This window comes from Nicotiana tabacum, chromosome 8, assembly GCF_000715075.1.
Source record: "Nicotiana tabacum cultivar K326 chromosome 8, ASM71507v2, whole genome shotgun sequence".
In the NCBI taxonomy this organism is placed as follows: domain Eukaryota; kingdom Viridiplantae; phylum Streptophyta; class Magnoliopsida; order Solanales; family Solanaceae; genus Nicotiana; species Nicotiana tabacum.
The window spans coordinates 155288138-155309663 of NC_134087.1; the positions used below are offsets into that span (position 1 = coordinate 155288138).

General features: G+C 36.4%; 1 protein-coding gene across 1 annotated transcript in view; it reads right to left on the reverse strand.

Annotated features, from left to right (window-relative positions):
* The window catches only part of LOC107785370 (brefeldin A-inhibited guanine nucleotide-exchange protein 5), a 58725-nt gene extending 37399 nt beyond the window's left edge, over positions 1–21326 (reverse strand). The window contains exons 1-11 of the mRNA XM_075219804.1: positions 20813–21326; positions 12111–12183; positions 11504–11753; positions 10903–11024; positions 10688–10746; positions 5914–5971; positions 5747–5831; positions 5411–5617; positions 5247–5305; positions 5072–5141; positions 4928–4996 (exon numbers count right to left, since the gene is read on the reverse strand). Of these exons, the coding sequence (XP_075075905.1) occupies positions 4928–4996; positions 5072–5141; positions 5247–5305; positions 5411–5617; positions 5747–5831; positions 5914–5971; positions 10688–10746; positions 10903–11024; positions 11504–11753; positions 12111–12183; positions 20813–20924 (1164 nt within the window). The 5' untranslated portion in view covers positions 20925–21326. The remainder of the gene's footprint in view (positions 1–4927; positions 4997–5071; positions 5142–5246; positions 5306–5410; positions 5618–5746; positions 5832–5913; positions 5972–10687; positions 10747–10902; positions 11025–11503; positions 11754–12110; positions 12184–20812) is intronic.
* Positions 21327–21526: the final 200 nt, after the last annotated feature.

A 21526-nucleotide genomic window follows, 5' to 3' on the forward strand; every position in this document is an offset into this window, starting at 1 on the left:
TAGTGTTAGTGGTGACATAACTACAGTAAGTTGACTAGTTATTTCTGGTCTATCTCCAGTGAGCTTTAGATTGCAAATGCTGTTTTTACAAGTTTTTAGGCAATGTCTGTTCTGACGATTTCAAAAAATGAGTTTGCAAACTCAATTTTTCATTTTTTTCATTTTTTCAGAACAAAATTGCACGTTAACTTAAATCTTGTATACCCAACATGAAATGTGATCGAAAATCATGATATGCCCATCGAGGTTGAAATGAGCTATAGGGGAGTGTTAAATAGTTAGTAATGTATAGTGTCCCACATTGGGAAGTAGAAACCTATTATTATGTAATCATTGTATATAAATAGTGCATTATACAACACTTTAGACATAATTAATAAAACTTTTCCGTGTTATACTTCTCACATGGTATCAGAGCACCCTTGAGAAACTCCGGAAAGGTCGGACAGTCGTTGTGCATCAACTTTCGGCGACTTTTTCCCGATCTGATCGTGTCACTTCCTTTTGGTGAGTGTCGTGCTAAAACCAACACCACCAACATGCTTGGAAGGCTCCGGGGACCAAAGCCGAAGAAACCATACCGGCAGAAGACCTGCCACGCGCCAGAACCTCTGGCGCCAGCAACGCGTCTGTCACACGCGTTGGCACGTGAGCCCTTTTCCAGCCAGTTTTTGGCGAAACTCCTTTGGGACAGTTGGCTCGCGAGGTGATTCCGAGCCTACCAGTCCAAGTTACACCAAATTCCGACAACTTTTTGTATTTGCCGCGACTATTTGCAGATTCTGACGACGATTCAGTTTTCGACGAGAGAGTGTTTTTTCTTCACTGTTCCTATGAGCTTTTTATTGTTCTTCATTGTCTGTGCTATTTGGTCCAACAATGTCTTTGGGACTTGATGTTTTTGGTTCTAAAAGCACGGGTTCTAGAAATTCAAGTTTGATGATTACTTCGGAACCCTTAATGGGAAGTTCAAACCACTTAGACTGGGCTTCTTCTGTTGAGTTATGGTGCAAGGGTCAAGGTGTTCAAGATCACCTAACCAAGAAGACTAGTGATGGAAATGAAAAAGCCAAAGCACTCCGGGAGAAATTTGATGCTCAATTATGTAGTTTGTTGTCGTAATCGATTAATTCCAAGATAACGCCTTTGTTTCGTCCATTCCAGACATGTTATTCAGTTTGGGAGAAGGCTCATACTTCATACACTAATGACATCTCGTTTTTATGATGTGATATTTCGAATGACAAACTTAAAGAAACAGGAGTTGGATATGTCTACCTACTGGGACAGGTGCAGGTAGTTATGGAGGAATTTGAGAAGTTGATATCAGTCACTGCTAGTACTGAAAAACAACAAAAGCAATCACAGAAATGTTTCTAGTTCTTACACTTGCTGGACTGCCTAATAACCTTGACTCGGTGAGAGACCAAATTTTGGCTAGTCTTTCGGTCCCTACAGTTGATGAACTATTCTCTCGATTGCTTCGTCTTGTTGCGCCACCTAGTCACACAATGGTCTCACCACCAACTGTTGATTCTTCTATTCTCGCATCTCAGACAATGGAAAATCGAACATCTCAGGCTATGGAGAATCGACGAGGAGGAGGTTGTTTTGGGAGATCTCGACCCAAGTGTTCTTATTGTAATAAACTTGAACACACTCGTGAAAAGTGTTATTCTTTACATGGTCAACCACCTAGAAACGCTCATGTTGCTCAGACCGAGACTATAGGTAATCAGGGATTTTCTTTATCTGGAGGGGAATATAATGAAATCCTTCAGTATTGACCCAGTAAGCAAACAACTCCACAAGTAGCCTCAGTTGCTTAGAGTGATACTCCTGTTGCTGATAATTCTTTTGCTTGTGTTTCTCAGTCTAGTACTCTTGGACCGTAGGTCATGGACTCAAGAGCTTCTGATCATATCTCGGGTAATAAATCACTTTTGTCGAATATTATGTATTCACAATCTCCTCCTACATCCCCAGCCACAAGGCCATCACTCTTGACTTATCATCGTCATCTACGTCTAGCATCAGGCCTAGATGATTCACGTCCTGCATCAAATTCTGCACCTACTGCGGACTTGTCTCATCCTAGTCCACCAATTGCACTTCGAAAAGGTGTACGATCCACACTTAATCCTAATCCCCATTATGTCGTTTTAAGTTACCATCGCCAGTCATCACCTTATTATGATTTTGTATCATCTTTGTCCATTGTTTCCATGCCTAAGTCTACTGGTGAGGTACTATCTCATCCAGGATGGCGACAGGCTATGGTTGATAAGATGTCTGCTTTACATGCAAGTGGCAATTGGGAGCTTGTTCTTCTTCCTTCAGGTAAGTCTATTATTGGTTGTCGTTGGGTTTATGCAGTCAAAGTCGGCCCGTATGGCCAGGTTGATTGGCTTAAGGCTCATCTTGTTGCAAAAGGATACACCCAGATATTTGGGTTTGGTAATAGTGACACTTTCTCTCCCGTGGCTAAAGTAGCATTTGTTCGCCTCTTTTTGTCTAAGGATGTTGTTCGGTTTAAGTTAGACATTAAGAATGTTCTTCTCCACGGTGATCTTGAGGAAAAAGTTTATATGGAGCAACTGTCTGGTTTTGTTGCTCAGGGGAAGTCTAGTGGTCTTGTATGCCGATTTTGCAGGTCACCTCTATGGTTTGACACAGTCTCCTCGAGCTTGGTTTGGTAAGTTTAGCTAGCGTTATCAAAGGCGTGCTTAAGCCCTAAAGCGAGGCTCAAAATAGGTTGAGCACTTCGCCTTGCTCAACGGGCGCTTTAGTGCTATCATCAAGGCTCTAAGGCATATTTTTCCTAGCCAATAAGTGTAATCCTGAAAAGTCAACACTAAACAATTGATATTTCACTTTATCGTAAATTTCTTCAATTTCTTTGTTCATATATTTAATATTCATGTTTATAGATATTAGTCTTGGACTACACATACATATTTGTAGTTTTTTTTTCCAATTGCGGCTTTCTTCATTAAAGCCTACGCTTTGTTTGGCGCTTTGCGCTTAAAGCCCAATAGGCCTTAGAGCTTTTATTGCGCTTTTCACCTTTAATAACACTGAATTCAGCACATTTATTCAGGAGTTCGGCATAACTTGTAGTGAAGCTGATCACTCTGTGTTTTATCGGCATTCTGCTCCTAATTTATGTATTTAGCTGCTGGTTTATATTGATGATATTGTTATTACTGGCAATGATCAGGATGGTATTACCAAATCTGAAGCAGCATCTCTTTCAGCACTTTCAGACTAAGGATTTGGGCAGATTGAAGTATTTTCTAGATATTGTGGTTGCTCATAGCCCGTTTGGCCAAGCTGCAAAAATCAGCTTATTTTGAGAAGTGCTTTTTTTCAAAAATGCTGTTTTCAAAAGTACTTTTGGTGAGAAGTAGTTTGTGTTTGGCTAATTAATTTGAAAAGCACTTCTGAGCAGCAATTAGTATTTAGCCAAGCTTTAAAAAACTGCTTCTAAGTATATTTTTTTCAAAAGTGCTTCTCAAAAAAGTGCTTTTGGAGAGAAGCTACTTTTTTCTGCTTCTCCAAAACTGCTTCTGCTTCTCCTCAAAAGCACTTTTTTTCCTTCCAAAAGCTTGGCCAAACACCTCAATTTTTTGCCAAAAGTGCTTTTGGCCAAAAAAAAAAAGCACTTTTGGCCAAAAAGAAGCTTGGCCAAACAGGCTATCAGTCTAGCTCGGGTACTGTTATTTCACAGAGGAAGTATGCCTTAGATATTCTTGAGAAGACATGAATGATGGGATGCAGACCTGTTGACACTCCTATGGATCCAAATGTTAAGCTTCTGCCAACACAGGGAGAGCCTCTTAGCGATCCTGCGAGATATAGGAGGTTGGTTGGCAAATTGAATTACCTCACACCTGACATTTCTTTTCCTGTGAGTGTGTAAGTCAGTTTATGGATTCTCCATGTGATAGTCACTGGGATGCAGTTGTTCGCATTCTTCGGTATATAAAGTCAGCTCCAGGCAAAGGATTACTATGCGAGGATCGAGGCCACTAGCAGATTGTTGGGTACACAAATGCTGATTGGGCAGGATCACCTTCTCATAGACGTTCTACGTCTAGATATTGTGTTCTAGTAGGAGGTAATTTGGTCTCTTGGAAAAGCAAGAAACAGAATGTAGTTGCTCGATCTAGCGCCGAAGCTAAATATCGGGCCATGGCTATGGCAACGTGTGAGCTAGTTTGGGTCAAGCAGTTGCTCAAGGAGTTGAAGTTCGGAGGAATCAGCAAGATGGAACTGGTGTGTGATAATCAAGTTGCTCTTTATATTGCGTCAAATCCTGTGTTCCATGAGAGGACTAAACACATTGAGATCGACTGTCACTTGTCAGAGAAAAGATTCTCTCAGGAGGTATTGTTACAAAGTTTGTGAAGTCAAATGATCAGCTTGCAGATATTTTCACTAAGTCTCTTACTAATTCTCGTATTAGTTACATCTGTAACAAGCTCAGTACATATAATTTATATGCACCGGCTTTAGGGGGAGTGTTAAATAGTTAGTAATATATAGTATCCTACATCGAGAAGTAGATACCTAGTATTATGTAATCACTGTATATAAATAGGGCATAGTATAAAACTTTAGACATAATTAATAAAACTTTTCCGTGTTATACTCCTTGCTACTTTCTTGACAAAGATCATCAGTTTTTTAGTTTTCAATCGTTGATAAGTTCAACATCTACAGTAATTAAGGGCATTTTAGTAAACTTAGTAGTTATTGTACAGTGCAATACAGTCAAACCAAGCAAGAAAAATGTTATTAACAACTATAAACAATACAACCTATCCAAACATAATTTCAAACACCACAATAAAACACAATATAAAACAATACACTGGGAAACGATAGGAAACAACAATCAAACAGGCCGTAAAAGAATGCTTACCTGAAGTAGCTCCAAGGACAAAATGCGTGTCTTAACAGTAACTTCATCATTGTCTTCCTTTATGCCCATCTGCAAACTCGTTTCTATCAAAACAAAGTCCACAGATTTCCTAACTACCTTGCATCAATGACAAGTCATGCAAACCTTGCAAAGGGTTCGGAAAAGAAGTAAGGCATCATGCTGTCCAGGACTCATGCTTTCGAGCTCAATTCCTCTGGTTAAAGTTATAAATTGTCACACAATTTGTAAAATGTAGTTAAACATCACCGCAAAACATGTTTGCTTTACAAGAATCATGTCCTCAACCCTGAATACATACCTTGTGACCTTTTCACCATCTTCAAGCTGCACGGCTTTCTCAAGAGCAGCCTCTAAACCCTACATTCCAATGAGAAATTATAATAGGTACTTATCATAAGCTTTTACATGACAATACTGTAATGGCGTTAGTAAGAATGAAGTTTCAGATAGTATGCAAAACACCTTAATATCAGCACCACCAACGAAACTTTGAAGTTCCTCAACTGATGCAACAGATGTATCTTTAGCCTGAATAATGTTAGCTGCATCTTCCCCTTGTGTTATTTCTTCATTTTCCGGATCATTACATGACACTTCCTCAACCTTTACGTTTGACCCATTAGTATCAGTAGTTTCTTGGCGAGCAACAGATCCAGATGAACTAGAAACCTGAATTGCAAGAAGTTATTAAGGGTCTATATAGTAAATTCATGGTTCCCCATCCCCCCCCCCCCCAAAAAAAAAAGCATCCCAAAGAAGAAACAAAAAACCGGTTCAGTTCACGATTCATTCACATACCAGATCATTTTCCATCCGTCTGAATACAATGCTAAGCATCTGAGTTAGCATGGCTTTTGATGTTGCTTGGTTTATTGGACTTTTGCTAAACAGACAAAGCAGAGACATTATTAGCTTCAATTGAAATTAAAGCTTAATCACCTTCAGATAAAGTATTAAGCCAATACCTGTTAAGAGCAATATTGTAACACACCCTAATAACTCCGAGCAACGATTCCCCGTGTACTGCATTTTTTGACAAAGCATACATAGAAAAAATGTGTAAGGTCTCCTGCCTGCCAATTACAGAGAGATCCCACTCCCTTCAATTTTTAGTGCATACAAGCAATAACTGATCAATGTTCTAGGCAATAGCTTTACGAAGGGGGACACACTAAGGTATCCCGAAATGTAGTACTCTCTCAGTTACATTGGAAAAATGTTGCTAAATGCCCGCTTGAGGACAGTTAAGTCATGAAACTATGCATAGTGCAGGTTGAGAGCTATGTCTCGCTCGCTTAGACAAAACATAGTGCAGGTTGAGTGCTATGTCTCGCTCGCTTAGGCAGAACTTTAGTACAAGCACCAAGGCACTTACATGTGCAACTCAATGCTCACAGACTATCTTTCAGAGGGGAAAAGAAAACCGGAAAAGGATCAAAACTGTCCTTGTATTATCTGATATAGAACAATTATACCCTCCATTAAAAGTTGATATCAAAACTACCCCTGCCGTGACCAATTTGGCTCACTTATACCCTTTTCGACTAGCAGACTTAGTTTTTGTAATTTTAAATTTCAAAAAATGCCACATGTCCCAATTAATAACTTGTCCCCTCTCTTTTTAAGAGATCCCCTCCCCTCCCTAGTGGTTACACCCAACCGCTAGCCCCTATTTAAATTTTACCTTTTTTTCTCTTCTTCTTCCTCACATAGTTCAGCATCTTTGAACCAAATTGTTTTTTTTTTAATTTCTTTTTTTCTTCTCTTTCATCCTCTTTTCTTTCTTCTTCCTCTCTCTTCAATCTCCATCAATGGCAAATGATTGAGCATTTTCTTTGGAATTTTTTTTTCAGTCGGATCTCAACCTTGGAAGTAGTGAAGCTCGTCGGTTGGAAGTATAATAGTATTTCAATGGTTTCTACTAAAGACCAACAACAACAACAACAACAACCCAGTATAATCTCACTTAGTGAGGTCTGGGGAGGGTAGTGTGTGCGCAGACCTTACCCCTACCCTGGGGTAGAGAGGTTGTTTCCAAATAGACCCCTGACATCCTTCCCTCCAAGAACTTCCCACCTTGCTCTTGGGGAGACTTGAACTCACAACCTCTTGGTTGGAAGTGGACTATGATCAATGATCTCAATTGGTAGTGAACTATGATGGTTGATTTTTTGGAGGTGAGGGAGCTTTTGGGTGGCGGAACAATGAAGAAAGGGTGACGGTGGAGAGGAGGTATTGGAGGAGATAGGGCGGTGTTCCGACAATAATGAGGGGTGAAAAAGATGGTACAACGTCTATGGCTAAAGTTGGAGAAGTTGTAGAAGATAAAGATGAGGGTAAAAATCTAGAGAGAGAGCTAAAGGAGAGGCATGCAATGGTGATAAAGGAAGTATTTTAGAAGAAAATTAGGTAGGGAGAGAGGAGTAGTAAAGAAAAGGGTGGTGGAGCAATGGTGCTATAGTGGTTGAGGGGTGGTGTTGATGGAGTGTGCCACTGATGGAGGTTGAAAAGAAATGAAAAAGAAAGAGTAAGAAAATAAAAGAGAAGAAAAAAAATAAAAAAGTAAAACAAAATCAGGGGCATGTGGTCAGATGTAAAAGTGAGGGAGGGGAGGGGGCTCTAGTAAAAAGAGGGGTAATTTGGACGAAAAAAACATTTAAATTTTAAAAATATCCAAAAATTAAGTATGTGAGTCGAGTGTATAAGCAAGCCAAATTGGTCACGGCAGGGTAGTTCTGATACCAACTTTTAATGGAGGATATATGTTCTATACCAAATAGTAAAAGGACAGTTTTGACCCTTCTCCGATGAGAAAACTAATCACCACTTTGAACTTAAAACAGCATTTTCACATTTGAATGAGAAACATACAATGGCTGAATTTGAGTTTTACTTCATATGTTCAGTCGTAGTTTTCTTCAATTCTTTAGTCTATAACATTGTTGATAGTGTACATTGTTATGTTTTTGCTGCATTACTTGGTACTTAATTTTTTGGCATGCACTTATGTTCAGTAAAGCGTTCATTTCAGTCACGCTTTGTGCTGAAAGTCCAAGCAGGTCCCTTAGACTTTTCTATGTTATTTGCATATTGCATTGAACAAACCATGTATGCTACAAAATTTATCAGTAAATGGATTATCTGAGTAAAAGTTAGTAATACACTTAAAAATTATGCTGCCTTTGTCCCAGATAACAATCCCAGTTTGGTCTAGCACGGAGGATAAGAAAACAGCTGAAATCTTTAGTTTAGTATTTGCTAGAAGAAGATTTGAGGCTTTCTGTTTAACACCTAATTTTGGAATATATTAGAGAAAAAACAGCCAACCAGTGGTTTGACTACTCTTTGATACATAAGACCCCATTTTCGAAATCGCTTCAGAACGTAAATACCAATAGAAAAAAAGAAAAGAATGCCATGTAATATGAGATCTCATAATTAGAAAATTTTACTAGAAAGCAAACATCAAACTAACTTCATTTAATTATTTATCTTTTAAGGTTCAAACAATATCCAATTATATTAGATTTAGATAAAGGTGCGTACATGCAAGTAAAATTTATCATTTTAAATGTAAATTTAAGAACAGTTAACAGAGAATGCTATGTAGTATGAGATCTCATAATTAGAAAAAGTTATTGAGAAATCTAGAAAGCAAACATCAAACATCCAACTATTTAGTTTAATTATTTATTTTTAAGGTTCAAACAATATCCAATTGTATTAAATTTAGATAAAGGTGTGTACATGCAAGTATAAATTTATCATTTTAAATAGAAATTTAAGAAAAGTTAACAGGGAACATATGTGAACACAGTTAGAGAAAAGCATTAACTTTTTGGATGATATTTTGAAAGGTAATAGAGCTCTCATTTCAAGGAAATTGGCACCATTTTGTGACAGAACCAAAAAAAACCAAAACAATCTTTTACAGCATAGATAGAGTATATTTCTAAAAGACATCAGAAAAAGATGGGGTGAAAAAAAGTAATATTAGCTCATATTAGCAAAGATTTTGCATGGACAATAGAAGTTTAGAGCATAAGAATTCTAGAATAAATAGAAGACATATGTTCCATGCAAGTTTAGTTAACTTAAGAAACGTGAAGTGAGGGGATATTAGATAGAATTGTGGTGCCTAATTGTTGATAATTCCAATACCTAGTCGTAATGTTCCAGGAAAATGGTATAGTAGATGAAATGTATCATATGGAATTAAAATAGGATGGTTAAGGGGCAGTTTTATGAGAGTATTTTGCGATAAGAGAATATCTACCAAAGTGAAAGATAAATTCTATAAAACAATTGTAAGTCCAATAGTGTTAATGTTGGATCTTCAAGGTCCAACATATCCACAAGACAAGTATCGTAGAAAAGGATAGATGTGTAATCATACCAGATTAGACAAGATTGGAAATTCGCATAGATCAGATGTATCATTTAGAACTAAAATAGGATAGTTGAAGTAGAGAACTGCTGCGAGAGTGTTCTACGGTAAGAGGATACTTACCAAAGTGAAAGACAAGTTTTATAGAACGATTGTAAGATCAACAATGTCATATGTGATCAAATATTGGGCCCCCAAGTCCCAATAATATCCACAAGATGAGTGTCTTCGAAATGTGAATGTTTAGATGGATGTGCGATCATAAACAATTAGACAAGATGAGAAATTATCACATCTAACAGAAGTTACATGTAGCACATATAGAGGATTAAATGAGAGAAGCTCGCTAGAGATTGTTTTGTCATGTCCTATGTATACCTCCAAATGCACAGGTTGATAGGTGCAAGAACATGATGATTGATACATGGAAGGAAGTTGTCCTAAAGACCTAAAATCTTTGGAGTCGCTGCAGGCTTAACGAAAAATAAAACATAACGGAAGTAAAGTTTTATTATAAGCATTACCAACTAGTTGGGATTAAGGCATGATCATGTCGACACACTTACATTAGGCCCAATATTTGCCCGGAGTCTTTTTAGTTTGCTTAGAAGTTTGTATCTTTGTAAAAAGACACAGAAACTCTAAATTATTGAATATTGAAAGAGGTCCACATGGAATGAATAGGTAGCGAGGATTCATACAACAAACTCCAACTAGGTTGGAGTTTAGGAATAGTTGTTATTTTGTTGTTGGAAACAAAAAAGGACTGCAAGTTACAACTTTTTATTATAAAAAATAGAAGCCAAGGACAAACTAGATGACTCATCGAGATGGTAATAGTGGTAGATAAAAGGAGATAATGGAGTGTAATATAATACTACTCCATCTCATCTTTTTGTGAGAAGAATACTACTCAATCTCCTCTTATATGACAACTCTATCTCATTTTATATGGATTTTGATTTGACATGGAGTTTAACAAATTAATTTAACTAATATATTTTGTTAATAGTAGTAGAAGAAAATTTTAAACTAATAATTGATATAGCGATGTAACATAAAAGTTCAGATTTTAACTACAAAAAGAAATTTGACTTATCGAAGGTCATGAAAATGAATGGTGTCAAAATTATGGGACATTGCAAAATTGAAAGATAGATGGGACAAACGAAGTAGCAATTTATGCAGAGTTGGATTTCTACTGATATAAAACTTTCACATTTAGGAAACCAGTCAAGGAAATTGGGGACGAACTTAAGATGGATGGGGGTCAAGTAAGTTGGGACTAGACTGGAGAGTAATTAAGAAAAAAGAAAGAGAAGAAAGGAATCTCTCTTTCAAAAGTTGCATACCTCTAAACTTGGTGGATGCTACAGCAGTAAGAAGTACCTTCAAAACCTGAAGAGTTGTACTGCATAGAATTCATCAAAAAGTTTATCACTCCATATACATTGAATAAATATATCAAATAAAAGAGGCATATATCTAACAGGTGGATACAGTTTCCTCATAACTTAACATAAAGGAAATATACTCAAGAAAAAATCTAAATAGAAGAGGTTTCTACCTATCGGGTGATAAATTATCCACACAACCGCAGACCCTGTTCAGGATGTCTGTAAATAGTGTCACATTTTTCCCACCATCCAAACCAAGATCTCCCTCTAAATGATCGTATGCAATGAGTTTCTGCAGATATCAACAGAGATTTATTCCGTGAAATTTAGATAAACTTTATGAGGATCTTTGAGCACCCACAACAATGTTCTTAAATCTTCAACGTAAGAAAATACAAAGACATCTGTTGTTTCAATACGCAATGATTGGAATATACAAGTAAGTTATTCATGTTCAATCAGGCATTTATATAAGACAGGTACTAGAAAGACTGGTACAAATGACTCAACCATGAGGAGGGAAACAAATAAAGAGCAAAATGAGGTACATGACAGATGTTTAAATCAAATTAAATAGCTGCAGTTCAATAGTAATCAGTCCCCTCCCCCTCTTTAAGCTCCAGTCATCTACCTAAGTTTGTAACCTGGATGATGGCAAGAAATTTCAATAAAATGAAAAAACTAAAGATGCCTAGCCTAAATAATAACGAAAAATAAATTTCCAAGTGCCAGGGCCCAAAAGAGCACTAAACAATAGCATCAAGGACCTACATGAAGACAATCCAAAGCAAGCTCCATGATTTTTCCATTCTTCGTCTCAAAAGCAAGCCGTAGTGGATTTAACACGAGTTCTGCCTGTGCTTCGCTTAAAGTATTGCCAGCCTGAGCTAAAGCTGTCACTATCGTACCACTTTCGCTTGCTGACCTACTGACCTGTTCTGTACCCTCACCACTAGGTGAAGCAGTAGTTGAGTTAACTGACACTGATTCATTTTTCGGAGCTTCTGTATCAGTAGCAGAACTGCAAGACAGGTGATTCCACGAGCATTAATTTACAAGACATATCGAGTTAGAAAAATTGAAGAAAAGAATAATAGAACTAGAGGCTTGGCCCAGTCAACTAATGGATTAGAAACAGTATCCAAAAATGAAACTGTGATCTCATTTCTACCCAAAAAAATCATGTAGCATTCTGAACAGTAGATTACCCATTGCTCACAGACTAGCCAATCAAATCTGATAAGCTAAGGTAATTTTTCAATGGCATGACATTGAAAACAATATATGAGCTGAGCTAATAATAGAAGGAAACTGAAGAACTTGCAGTTGACAGTTGGAAGATAAAGTATATAAGAGGAAACGATGTGATATCACTCACCTCTGGTCTACAGCTGACGATGCTGCATCACCCTCAGTGGGTAAGCTTTGCTGATTAAATGCTTTTGAATTGTCTGTAAAGCAGATGGAGTTGCAATACGCATTAAAATCAGAAGAATTACTTCATTTTAACAAGGGCCAGAGGCAGAAAAGTGTTCCAAAACAAGCAATTCAATAACAAATTTAGCATAAAGACATGCAAATGACCAGATACAGACAAGCACACAAATATAGAAGACAAATGCAACAAAATCTACATAATTCAACAATGCTGATTTTTAATAGGCCAAACACAGACTGTAAAGCAGCTGCAATGTTTTTCCATTTAGACGCCTAAACTAAGGTTGTTTCCCATTAGACGCCTAACATATGTCCAAAATGTGCCTATTAAACTCTTCACTCTAACTAGTGAAAAGATAAAAAACATGAGTTTCACTCCGACGTGGCAAAATAGTGTATGAAACAAAGCCATGTGGCTTTTAAATCTAACAAATCCCAAAAAAAGGCTAAACAAATGGGGTCCTCCATAGTCGCCCATTTGCCTGAACAAGAATGAACTCAGCGAAATTTCCAAGTTATTATGAAACACGCATTTCACGTTGAGTGTGTCGATACTTTCATGGCAATGGATAGCTCATCCAGTCCCAAAAGTCCCCTGTTACTGCCAGCATCGTACAACGAAGAAATGGACACAGGGGGTACAATATAGTAATAGATGTGGAAGAAGCCAAGAATCAAATGTTGTTGTAATTGCCAATGAATACTAACAGCAGCCTTGTGTCTGATGTTCATTGGCCATCTCGGCAAAAAAAAAAATTATTTTTTGAGAAGGTAAGTAGATTGTGTATTGAAAATGCAACAACTTAGCACCAACTTGGTGCTAAGACAGTACAAGAGACAGTTACCCTTCTGTACAATTGCAAAAAAGAAGGATATCTGCACACAAAAAGAAGGTCCTAATCTTTTAAAGAGTCTATGAAATCTAACATACTATTTTCATCCTTTACATACTAAAAATTACACCAACAAGCCAAAAGCCATAAACAGTTGTATTTAAGTAGCTGTACACTAACTTTCTTCCCTTCAAAGCATCTCACATTTCTTTCCTTCCATATACTCCAGCATATATACGCAGGGATTGTGTTCCAAATCTTCTTTAATGGTTTACTAATGCCCCTGGCATTCCAGCAGCTTACTAAATCTTTGACTGTATAAGGTAGAACAGTTGTAATCTTGAAAAGATGAAAGAATAATGTCCAAATTTGACCAGCCACTGAGCAAAGCAAAAATAGATGGCTGCCACTTTTCATTTTTCTATTACAAATGAAACACCTGTTGCATAACAACACTCCTCTTCTCCATAGATTGTTATGAGTAAGGCATGCATCATGAGCCACCAACCACATGAAACATTTAACTTCATATGGGGCTTTAGTATTTAGATTTCTACAGTTGCTTACATGGCCAATTGCTAGAGCTAACTCCCCACTATTGAGGGTCTTGTAGCATGCTTTTACCGTAAATTTGCCATTCTGTTGTCCATTCCATACCAAACAACCCTCCACTTGATCATTGAGGGATACCATCTCTAAATCTTTCAATAGGAGAGCAATTCTGGAGATTTGCCATTCAAAACTATCTCTTCTAAATGAAATGGACCAAGTGTTACCACTCCAGCACTGAGAGACAAGATTACCCAAGTCATGTCAACTCAACATGTATCATGAAAAAACAATAACCATCCTTCTTTCATTGTTATTGTACGTCTGCATCTTGGTGGCCAAGTTCAATTCCTAAAGGTCCGGGTTGGTCTACAACAGTACGGCTTATGCAAGAGCTTTGAGAAGGCTGATGAAGGCACTAAAATACTAAATAATCTTATTAGGTCAATCTTGTCGTGGAGCTCTATGAAAAAGGACAGCCCGATGCACAAAGCATCCAGCGTTCACGCAGGGTTGTGGAGCTCCATGATCCAGGATAAAAGAAGAAAAGAAGGAGTACTTGATGATGAGTATATTTTTAAGGCCAAATACATAGACATACACTTAAACATGTCAAAATTTTCATTTAGCCACCCAAACTAAGCTTGTGACCTAGTGAACACCTAATTTATGCTTAAAAACTGATAAGAGAATATAATATGTATAGTTCACTCGCCACTAACGTGGCAAGAAAGCCAATGAAGGAAAGATACTTGGCTTTTTTCCAAAGGAAAAAGAGAAAAATAATTTTTGAGCCAAAAAAGAAGAAAATATTGATCTTTTCAACTCCCCTACCAGATTATTCTTCATCTTCCCCAGAACAACGTATTCTCGTCTTTTTCACCATTGAAACGAGATCCACCAACAAACTAACAAAAAACACTCACCAATTGAGATAATGCCTATAACCAGCCTTTAACGTCTTCAAAATATATCAATCTATGAACTTTCAGTTTTCAGTCTCTAAGATATACCACCACCATGTAAGGGAAAGAAACACCCAAAGTCTGACCAAATGATAAAGAAGAAGATTTGTGATCAGGTCTTAGGGTTTTGCACAATCCGTGTCAAGATTGAGAAGTGAAGCTAATTAGTTCTGATGGAGTTGAAGTTGTAGGCCATGTTCAGAGTAATTTCTCCTCTTCTTCGAAACTGATCTCGATCTGAAGAGAACTGAACTCCAAATCTAAAAATCGAGTAATCTAAGCAATACCAAAAACCAAAATAATTGCAGGAATATAAATCATTAGCTAGAGCAAGAAAACCAGCGGAAATCATAATTGCAAATCCACCCAGTGAAATCATGTAGTGGAGAGGGAGAAGTTTTTGTTTCTTTTACTGCAGGAATTTTTTCATTAATGCAAAAGCCCCAAAAAAGAACAAGACAATCAGAGGAAGGAAGATGTGTGTTTTGGGCGAGTTCTGATCATCATGAAGAACAAAATGGAAGATGGGTTTTATTTTGTTGAGAGAGATGAGACAACAACATCAACAACAACCCAGTAAAATCCCACTAGTGGGGTCTAGGGAGAGTAGTGTGTGCGCAGACCTTACCCCTACCCCGAAGGAGTAGAGAGGCTGTTTCCGAAAGACCCTCGGCTCAAGCTCATCCGAAGGAGTTGAGAGAGATGAGAGATAAGGAAAATTAGATGAGGAAGAAGAAAATACATGTCAGCTTATTTTTTCCACGTTCATGCGCTCAATAAATGTGATATCCACTCTATGTGCCATGTAGGCACACATCATGCATAGATCAGGTGTTCAATAGCCACAAGCTTAATTTAGATGGCTATATGAAAAATTCAGACAAGTTTAAGTGTATGTGTATGTATTCAGCTTACGTTTGAACTAGAAACGAAGATATATGCTAAAAGAATATCAGAAGAAATAGGTGTGGAGAAAATATCCTCCAATGGTAATATAAAAAACATAAGACGAGCAACAATTTCTGTTCTACAATTTCCTCTAGTTTCATTGCACATCTACACTCCCAAAATACCCCATTATTGTCAAACCACAAAGAAAAAAAAAAACAGGAAGGTTACATTCTACAAGCCAAGTCTACAGGCCAACCAAAGGAGTTGTCAGAATAGGCGGTTAAGTAATAGAGTTCGTATCAATCAAATTGGCTGAGGAAAGTTTGAGCAAGATATTAACTACAGCAAGGCTTAAGGGGTGAATTCAGGATTTCAGTTCCAATTTGAGGAACCAGGCGGATTTACACCTCACTCATCTTCGTTATGCATATGACTCTTTAATTTTTGGGAACCAAATAGGGCACAACTCCTTATCTCAGAGTTTCTAATATTCTTGTTTCTTTAAGCAGTGTCTGAGATCCATATAAACTTTTGCAGAGAGGGTTCTTTACCCCATGAATGATATCCCCAATCTACAGGAAGGCACTGGAAAATTGGGTTGCAACATTGGCTCTTTCCCAGTTAAATATCTGGGCATTCTTGTGGGTGCGAAGGCAAAAGCCACAGCAATTTGGGATGATATATTGAAAACGTGTGAAAAGAAGTTAGGTACTTTTCCATTGGAGGTAGGTTGTGTTGATCAACAGTTGCCACCACTTTCGTTCACAACGATGTTACGACTGTCGAGGTTCTGTTTCCAATTGAAACTCAAGCAGACGGAACTAAACATACAAAGAGAGCAACTCAAACTAAATCCTGAGAGAAAATAAAAGATTAATGAGATAAGGTCTATAGACGGTAAGGCAAAACTTAGAAGGCTTGAAAGGAAGAGCACTGTATTCATTCCTCGAATAGCATCCCTCATGGAGTGCTCACACTTAAAGGTAACAAGTTCAAATCCTCTAGATCTACCTGTATCCCAATCATTGTTGATCTTCGAGTCGAGTATTTTGTCGAACTGGAAAAAAAAGCCTCTCCAAGTGTTTGGATAGTGGTAGCACTTGCAAGCCCACCATCAAGGAAAAAAAATATTTGTAAACATGTTGATTGAATTTGGCAATTTTTTGGTTCCAAGAACAAAAAAAAAAATTGCAATTTGATTGGTTGTAAGATTTCCTATCCCAGATAGATGATGATGAGTACTCTTAATAAAAGGCACTTAAGTAGTCATTTCATAAATAGTTTCTATTGCTCATCAAACTCATAATCATGTTACCTTCTGTTTTTCAATACTCAACTCTCGGACCTTAGGTTATTGACTTAGGAACTTCTAATCATATCAACGATAATAAATCTCTTTGACCTATTAACTTTTATTATCAATAATCAATATCTTTCGACAATCATATCTGCCAATAGATTGTGATGATAACATAACAATAGTAGATCGAGCTCCCATCTTCTAATCTTGACTTTATACTTTGTCCTTCATGTTCCTAATTATTCTTTTAATCTCATTTTAGTTAGTCATTTGTCTCAAACACATAATTGCTCAAAAATCTTTTTTAATAACATTGTTGTGGTACTACATTGCTATGTAGGATGAGTGATTAGAAATGAGCGTAAGTCACATAGATATAACAACCTCAAATCTTTCAGAATCATCCCCAAGTTGTTCAATTGTCAAATTTCAGGAGATATTGCTTCATGGAGGGGAATCCTAATTTATCCGATCTTCAGAATATAGTGTATGTTTTATCAAACTTCTCTATCATAAATTAAGCGTTCTATCAACTTGGTTAACATGCTCATTCCACTTCTCGCAAAATCCAATGGTAGAATTTCTGCAGTTCATTATGATGTTTGGAATCTTAATCAAGTTAATTCCATTTTAGTTTCCACTATGTTGTTAGTTTCACTAATTATTTTATTCCAGGTGCAATTGGATTTTCCTTAATGAAAATTTATTCCCTACTTTCCTAAAATTTTATGCACTAGTACAACCGAGTTTATATTAAAATTTTGTAATACTAATGTGATAAATGACCAAAACTGCATGTTTTTTAGTGTATTTTCATCTCATTCATAGTGTGAGTTGCGAGAGATTACATGGCTTTTGAATTGAAATATGTTCATTACGTGTTTCTTGTGTGTAGGAGTAAGTTTGGATGATAAGTGATCAAAAGATGACAATTTGTTGCAAAAAGGTGGAGATGGAAAGAACTAGGAGCTCGTCCAACCTCGTGCATAGCACGAAAATAGACTCGCAAAAGGAGACAATTAAGTGCACAAAACAGTAAAGTGAAGAGAAAGCGCAGATCGCTTCGCGGAATGAAAAAAAAAACTCAATGGCTGGGATCTTATCTGCGAGCGCGCAATGCGCGAGTGTAGATGCAGATTTTAGCATTCTTATCCGAGATTGGATTGATTAGTTTCGCCACATACAAACCTTAATTAATATAATACATCCTAAAACATCTTTTTGAAGGGGAGAGACACTATTTTGGAGTGACAAAAGACTTTGGATAGGCAAGAACATATGCTTGGAGCAAGGAAAAGGGTTCAATTCGCGTTTCCTTTCTTCTTTTTTCCTATTTCCCAATTTTATGAATTCTAGCCTTGTATTTTTACATACTAGCATAAATACCTAAACTTCTAATCTAGGGTTGTGACTGAACTTCTTGGAGGATGAATTTTTGATACGTTTAATATAATTGAGCCTTTTTATTTCTCTACTTGTTCAACTACGTGCTTATTTCAATTGATTAAATGGCCATCAATTGTACATATTCATTATATGTTACTCAAAAAAGAATATGTATTTAGGTGGTTGTCGAACAACGTCACTCCTAAGGTATATGAGAGATCAATACGGAGTGTTTAAAAGTGGGATTAGAGATAACGAAACTTTGACGTGGTCATAGTGAACGGTGAGAAAGTGCGAGTTAGCGTAATTCGAGAGAATATGACTAGTAAATTATTGTAGTTGCTCGAGAGAGAATTACGATAAGCCAAGTGCTTGAGGCCAGTAGAGAATAATTAAGCGGAATTCTAGGAAACGTAGCGGAAAGGATTTCGAAAGGTGGGAAAATCATAACTCTATGTCTTTTCCAATCGTATCCACAACCCTTAGTATCTTTAGTAGATAATTTTACTGCTTTTAATATTTGTTAGTTAATTAGTTAAAAATAAAACTCTTAGTTTTTTTAACTTAGGAATTGTTCAAGCTTGTCTTCTTAGTGATACTGAACAATTGTAGCTAAGCCTTAGTTCTCTGTGGGATTCGACTCTGGATTCTTAGACCGGATTATGATTTGCAGAGACCGCTTATCCTTTTTAGCACTAGAGTTTGGCGTGATCATAATGTATAAGAATATTTCTATTCAACTTCCTCAATTTACGAACTCTCATGGCATGATCCATCAGAAATCTTTTCCGTACACCTCAGAACTAAGGTGGCTAAGGGGAAACATAGATTCACATGGCTTCCTCAACCATCCAACATTAGGTTCTAGAAACCATTTTATTTATGCATCTACCTCCATATTTCCTTTCTCCTTTTTTTTTTTGGGAAACATATGCTTTTAAAACATAATCCCTAAGAAAGATAAAATAACTCCTTGTACTCTTTAAAGTAACCTCTACTACATCGATTCCACACCACTCTTCACTTATTACCGATGCAAGCACCTAATCATATCCAACCCTGAACTACGTCCAACAGGTGCTATGGAGTGTCCCTTCCATGTAGTCGTTCATTGTTATTCATTCACAATGGTTTAAAAGCAAAAAGAGCAAAAAGCGACAAGGCCTATTGGGTTCAAGCGAATATGGAAAAGGTTAAGTGCATACTTGTTTAAAGTGAAACATAAGTTTAACAATAATACAAGAATCACCACACAAACTAAGCATTTGGATTTTGCAAATAATATTTCAATTTTGCTAAATATTTAATCTTCAACTTAAAATAGAGAATTCGAAGTTGAAAAAACTAGTTTGATGAGTAATGGTTTTCACTCACAAAACTTCACTTATCTTCAAGTGAAAATTCATGCTTGAACACAATTTCAACTTCAAAATACTCTTTTTTAACTTAGCTTCTAATGTTCGTTTTATCAACTTCAATCAAATATTGTCAAAATGGGGCATTAGTACTTATAATGTCAAATTGCAACTAAGTTAACTTACCTCAGGTCAAGAGTACAATAATGACAATATTAATCCACTTAGTCAAATTAAACATCATCGAAATGTAATTACAATTAAGCCACATAAGGTTAAATTCCATTTTCCATCTAATCACTCATCAGGGGCGGCCTTTCCATAAAGCAAGTAAAGCAACTGTTTTAGGCCTCATATTTGTGAGGGGCCCCATTTTTTTGTTACACCTAATAGACTATGTATAAATTTAAAAAAGAGTTAATTATGTAAAGTGAAAAACTTTGATTTCTTTCTTAATCAAATATAGAGAAGAAGGATTTGCAACTGCTATGATTTCTACCAAGGAAATTGTATTTGAAATGGATATCGAACGCAAATTTCGTAAGAAACGTATGATATATAGCAAGTAACAATTTGATGCGAATGTTGATAATGAAATCTCAAAATCTTTCGAAGAGTCTTTTAGAGTTGATTACTTTTATACATAATATGCAAGGTTATTTTTTCATTTCAAAATAGATTTGAACAATTCGAAACATATGAAAATATTTTTAGTTTTGTATTTGACAGTAAAAACTAAGATCACTAGATGTTGAAAATTTGAAAAATATATTGCCTTAATCTTGAATGTTCCTTAAAGCATAATAATCAATTCGATATTGATGGTCTAGATTTATTTTCTGAATTAAAAGTATTAAGAAAATAATACAATTAGAAGATAACAATTTAATTGATACACTTAATCAAATAAAAAGATTTAATTCTTTTCTAAATGCCTAAATTGCTTATGGAATAGTGTCCATAACTCATGTTATGGTCGCTTCAGCGGAAAGAAGTTTTCAAAATTAAAATTGATAAAATCTTACCTAAGAACAACAATGTCACAAGAAAGGTCAAATGAATTAGCTATATTGTCAATTGAGAAATACTTATTAGAAGTTATTAATTATAAGAAAATTATTAATAACTTTGTATCTAAGAAAAGCTTAAAAAAATAGACTTCAAATAAATAATTTAAAAAAATTAAAAAGTTAAGGCCCCGGGGTAAAGTTTGGCTTTAGGCCGCAACATTTGTAGGGCCGCCCCTGTCACTCATAAGTGCAGCAAAACAGAAAAAGCGTGAAGCTACCTCCAAATTCAAATGCAATAGGTTGACAAAATCAAACATGAATAAAAACAAGTAAAAGAAAAGGAAGATACAATACCAATATAGGATTGAATAGCTGTTTGGAGAGCAGAAAACTTTTTATTGGAACACTCCTTGAGCATTGATTCCAATGCTCGAGTTATGAAACCTCCCGCAGCTCCACCAGTCATTTTCTCTTTTTTTTTATTGGTTTTCGCCTGACCTACAGAGATCTTTAATCAACGGGATCAATTTGAAAGCATCAATGCGATCCTGTGGCACTCGATCTGAATATCTACGATGAAAGTGTTCTTCTTTTTAAAACATTAGGACAGCAAAAGAGGAATTGTTGAGATCTCGTCGGGAAACCCAGAGAGATCTGAAAATGGAAGAAAGACTGGGAAGGGGGTTCAGAGTGCAGACCGTTCCACCACCTCCGGCTCCGGATCTGTTTTAAGTGACAAAAAGGTGAAAACAAATACTACCGTGTTTTTTACTCTCTTTATCTTATATTTACAGGCCTGGCCATCACTTGATTAACCAATTTGTAGGTTCAGCTCGGATGTGGCATAATTAATTGATTTTTTAGGCGCAAATTGCAAATGTCGTCATTTGATTACTGCTATTTAGACTTTAGAGAGTCATCGAAATTTACGGGAGAAAATAAAAAATAGCCACTTTTAACCATTATTATTAGAGTTTAGTCAATATTAAAAAAGCTATTAATATTTTGCCACTTTTTTCACACGGGAAAAAATTGGGACAAAAATAGCCCCAACCAAAACATAGAATA